Genomic DNA, 5,566 nt, shown 5'->3' with positions numbered 1-5,566 from the left:
GACAATATTTCCACAGAAACCTAAATCCTAAGTAAACTTCTCAAAACTCGACAAAAGCCATTCGCTAAAAGAACATTAACTTAAAACTATAACGGACAGTTCACCACTAAACCGTCCTTTGGCTTAGCAAGCTGATAAATTAACCCCGCCCCCCCCTTACCCACCCCGTTATCCTCACAGATATTGTTTTCTTCAACCGCCACTTAGAAAAATTACTTTGTTCGCATTAAATGAAAAGAAGATTCAATATAGTTGGTAACCGCTTGGCTGCAAGATTCTCGTTTTTGCTGCAATCTTATAACTCTCCTGCTACAATTCTGTATTACATTTGAAAAGATAGCCTGTTTTATGTACACTGTTATAATGGCGAATCTTTTCACGTATCGTTTTATCACAACCATAACCGCCTCGGTTATTCATTGTACCAGTAATTCGATGCATAACTTCGGAAAATAAATGTTAATAGTTTATGTATTAATGTATCATTAACAACTCTCTCTCTTCAGCCTTTCTCTGTCCACTGTTAGATATTAATTAGGCCTCTCCATTACCAACTACTAATATATAACTATGTCAATATATATGTTAAAGAAAGAGCGAAGATTGAATTTACTGTCGTAGAATATAAACCTGATTTTTCAGTAACACAATGTTTTCCTCCCATGAATAAAAGTGTTTCAAGGATTGGTTCATTTTAATTAAATTTCAACAACAAATAGTCAGTATTTCATTTCTCAAAACAATCAACTACAATAAACTTCCAGAACGTTGCGCGAGAGAAATAGAGAACAATTTAATCAGCAACTATCGTTTCCGTCATATCGCGTTCCCTTGTAAATAACAAATATTTGTTACATGACATAATACGTCTGTCAACATACATTTCGCGGAAGGGTCCCCAACACAGCCCTTAAGTATGTAGGCGTTTGAAATCTGAATGATATTGCTCGTATCCGGAGATATATAGTCGACAATCGAGACAAATTGCACAACGCACTTACCGTGATACGTGTAGCGTTTCAGGTGGGTCAGAATTGGGTGTAATGTGGAAGTGGTACGGGACTGGAATATATTATATACACCGATAATGTGAGTGGAGCCGCTGATGCGTACGGACTGTTAGAATCGTAACAAACCTGTTAGTACATAAATTTAGAACTTGTTAATTTGGGAGTAGCTCTCATCAAAGGTAGTTCGCTTTTAGTTCTCGATCTCATCGGGTACTCGTTCCTTTTATTTTTAATTCTTAAATATGTTGGTACTTATAAGAAGAAATACGAACATAAATCACAACCTTATAGAGGCCATAGGGTTTTAAAAACCTTAAATGTCAATTAAGAGAGAAAACAAATTGAAATAAGGCAAAAATAATGATTTATACTTTTATATCTATACAATATTATAAAGCTGAAGAGTTTTTTTAGTTTGTTTGAACGCACTTATCTCAGGAACTGCTTGTCAGATTTGAAAAATTATTTCAGTGTTTATTGAAGAAGGAATCATGTAAGTCCTATATGCGTATTCTATTACTAACGGTCCACCCCGACTTCGCCCATGGTACATATAAAGTCTATATCTCCCAGTGAAGTTGTAGCCTTCGAAAGAATGGTGAAAGAATTTTTGAAATTGGTCCAGCAGTTTTAGCGTGGAAACATTACAAATTCACAAGCATACAAATATACAAAAACCCAAAAAATGCAAACATACAAAAAATTCCTCTTTATAATATTAGTGTAGATGACTCTACTGAAATTCAGAAATCTCCGATCTAACTAGAAAAGGTCAATGAAACGGCATTTTTATAACAGTAAATTATATAATTAACTACCCGCAAATGTATTTGAAGTAGGTAACGAAGAGTTGACATTCGGTACTTCCCCGACGTGACTGGCTCCAGGTTATTCACTTGCATGGATTTACGTCGTGATATCCTAACCTTATTAACAAACAAAAAGCCCCTGGTATTTGTACAATCAGATTTTTTAAACAGCATTAAAAATTATAAATGTAATGTTTAATTGGGCATTTTATTTGAATACCCTATTTTGTTATCATATTTACTTAGAGCTTTCTACGAATTTGTTTAGTATTACAACAAACTGTTAGTTCAATTCACATTAAACGTAGTAAAAAATCAGCCTCATTCAAACTAATTGTTTTATATTAAAACAGCACTCTGTGTTGTCTAGAGTTACTTTCAGAGCCTTTTCAACTGACTTCAAAAACAGAACTGACTGAGCAACCGATTTTGATGATTCATTTTTGTTTGAATGGTTCCTTCCGTGTATCTAGTTACAGTTAAATTTTGTGAAGAATTTTTATTTTGGTGTTATATTCCATATATATTTTTAAAATTTATAAGTAAACGTTAAACATCAATAGTACTAAATCAAGAAAACGTCCGCTTAACATTCATATCTTTTATAATCTGTCTGAATTAGGGTCATCATAAAAATGGTCCAATTTAAAATGTCAATTTACACAAAGTGTTATAAACGAAATTTAGCCTTATTTGCCTTATTTTACAATAAAATTAATTAAAAATAGTCACAATTATTCAACAGAAAGATCTTAAAACTTTCCATCCTGTTCGAAACAAAATCACACTTTATTTTTGGTGACCAGCTACCATATTATTATAAAGAAGAATAGATTATGTCATCTCCTTCTATCTTATTGTACGATGTAAGATTATTATAAAAAAAAACATAAAGTATCCACATTCTCTTACATTGAAAACAGTCCCCAATCTAATTTCAATAACTTCAAAGTAAATGCGTCGTACTTACAAAGTGGTGTCTTTTAGTAAACATTTCAATAATATTCTTATCATCGAAGTATTTCCAAGTATAACAAAAGCACATTATGTTCAGAGAACACACATCTCTGCTGTCTCAACTATAAAGTTCATATTTGCGTGAGTGACAAATAGATTTATCTACTTGCAATTCAGTAAAAGAGAAATTGACTCCGGGTATTCCCTCTACATCCAATATTTATATACTCGTCTTGCAACGGATCGGGCGCACAAACACATCGAAGTTATTAATAAATTGCAATTCATTACTCCTTTCCTGTGAATGTATGTCTTGCATTTCTTCACAAATCCTGCAATGTATGGATCGAAAGAGATATAATTTTTGTACAATTGTGTGTGGTTCAATCGTGATACACGTCATAAGGCAATGCATGAGAGTATGGAAGGTATATAAATAACTCAATCTGGATCGCCATTTTACAGAGTTCAATTGGTTTTCAACATGAAGACATACCTGGTAGTATTATTCTTTGTTGTCGTCGCGTTTGTGGCGGCGCTTGAAGTTGAGGACGTTTCCAGTTAGTTCAATAATTATATTTAATATTCATTTTCCGTTAAACACATGGAATTTACTTAATAGTCAGATTTCACTATACTTTACTTTATAGTGTAATATCGCAAAAAGTAACATTTTACTTGATATGTAAGAAATTTTGTACCTCATTAGTACTTGGCCACACATTTCAGTGGGTCGGTGGCTTTTTTAAACACCATGTGTTTCCGTATCAATCAAATAAAAATCAATCCAACTTCGAATAAGATAGTTTTGATCATATTTGTTAAACAATAAACACCTTGTTAAGAAAGAGGTAAGTTTTATTTTCCATTGTTTTATAACCAAACAACAAAATGATATAATATGTCTCATAACAGGTCCTCATCTGGTGCAAAAGCGGCAGATAACTAAGCCTCAGACGATATTCGTGAAGCCCCCGCCTGGATGCATATTTTACGAATGCATTGCTAAGTGCAGACAGCGTGGTCATCAAAATGGAGGATACTGCACCATTAATGGATGTGTCTGTTTGCGATAAAGTCTTGTGTATTAATATTTATGACTTAGTATAAAGGTTAGGTAGGTTAAAATATTTAAACATCGTGTTTGTAACGTCCATTATTAGGTTATGCTCATGTACCTCGATATGTGACTTTATATATTATGAATATAATTTTTGACTATTGTATGTCATCCTATGGTCGTTGACAATCGTTGTTATTTGCCGATTGAATATTATTATATGATAGCTACGCAATTGAAATGTATAATTAAATTATTGTTCGAGAAATATACGGTTCATGTATTCCTGGTCTAGTTCTTGTAGTTACTACTATCTCGTGATTACGGCGTTTAAATCTCATAACATTCCAATTTTTAAATTTTATTTAGTTACGTATCTACATATTACCCACTGATTAATGAATTACATACGAGTTTATTTTTTGTATATAAAATATCGCCTGTTTCCATTATTCTAAATACAACCACAGATTATATAATATTATACTAATACAAATATTCAGCAGCGACAACAGAATCAGCGCTTTTTATGATACGATATATTTGTCGTAGAAAAACACGCAGAGAAAACTGACTATACTAAAAACGCAAATACAAACCCTTCAGAACTATTTTATAGCTATATGCTTCAGCAAGCGACACCCCTGGGCCCTGCCAGTTGTAAGAACGTCACCTTCCTTGACAGTATTGACAAAATGTCGCTTGTTATCGCTTCGTTTAGTTATTTTCCGAACAAAGACTACTAGGTCTACTCAGAAGTTATTCATAATGAGCCACTCGCAGTAATTAATAGGCTTGCTGCCATTTAACGAAGTGAACTCCCCAGAGTCTCTGAAGATATTTCTCGCCCTTTGAAATATTTCCAAAGGATATTTTTCGATATTGATTATTCCCAACTCGACGGTCGCTTTGTAGCATGTCTCGTTAGAGAGCTTGTAATTATTGTACGCAAAATAGAAAATATTCGTGTTTCCAACAACAAAGATATTATATTGAATAAAGCGGTGACTTCTATACAGCCATGTCAACACCGAAAGGTGGCTAAGTTAAGACTAGGACATATATTTATTCCATGCTGAATTTATGTTTAAGGAATATAGTTCTTTTTGATCATGGTATATAAATGAAAATTATCAGGATATAATGTCTAACAATTTTTTATTCATGAACAATTAATGGAAACGCTTTACCACGATCTCGCCTGCTGGTAAGCGAAGATATACCCTAATATTGAACGCACTTTCCTAGAAGGTACTTTTTTACTTTTCGCTTGAAGAAAATATAACATTATTTTTTAAACAAAATCTAAATACCCAAAACATATGTGTTTGGTTATTCTTCGTGTAATGTTAGGTCTCGTAGATAATATTTATTAAGGCTTAATGAGTATTTAGGACATGGGTATCATAAAAGATTTCGGAATATTTTTCAAAATAAAGAAAATCTGACACGCGTAGGTAGTTAATATGAAACCACATCCATATTAAACCAGTCAATTTGATAGCGTAGATAACATGAATAGTCTGAGGTTAAACAATAAAAATCTCTGCACGCTAAAGTAGTTCTAGTGCCATTGTGATAGAACATAAAACAGATCGCCGTTTGCTAAATACATTGCCCGAAAGTCGCAACTACAAAAGTAAGAATTGGGATGTAACTGCCAAGTTGCTTTGGCTCGAGGCGAGTCGACCCTAAATTAAGTATCCAGTTGGTATTCAGTAGTTATGTAA

At 33.1% G+C, this 5,566-nt stretch overlaps 1 protein-coding gene across 1 annotated transcript; it reads left to right on the top strand.

The window, feature by feature from the left end:
• Positions 1-3,191: 3,191 nt before the first annotated feature.
• On the top strand, positions 3,192-4,975 carry LOC119833429. The gene is made up of 2 exons (XM_038357425.1): positions 3,192-3,336; positions 3,692-4,975. Exons 1-2 carry the CDS (start codon positions 3,261-3,263, stop codon positions 3,850-3,852), a joined length of 237 nt encoding a protein of 78 aa, XP_038213353.1. The 5' UTR covers positions 3,192-3,260; the 3' UTR covers positions 3,853-4,975.
• Positions 4,976-5,566: the final 591 nt, after the last annotated feature.

The sequence above is a fragment of the Zerene cesonia genome, chromosome 17 (assembly GCF_012273895.1).
Source record: "Zerene cesonia ecotype Mississippi chromosome 17, Zerene_cesonia_1.1, whole genome shotgun sequence".
NCBI lineage: Eukaryota > Metazoa > Arthropoda > Insecta > Lepidoptera > Pieridae > Zerene > Zerene cesonia.
This window is presented reverse-complemented; position numbering and strand designations above follow the sequence as displayed.

Bases quoted from the DNA above. Each gene is read 5' to 3' on its own strand.
- LOC119833429 (XM_038357425.1), top strand. From the start codon at position 3,261: ATGAAGACATACCTGGTAGTATTATTCTTTGTTGTCGTCGCGTTTGTG. The intron at 3,337-3,691 runs GTTAGTTCAATA...GTCTCATAACAG, and splicing joins TGAAGTTGAGGACGTTTCCA to GTCCTCATCTGGTGCAAAAG.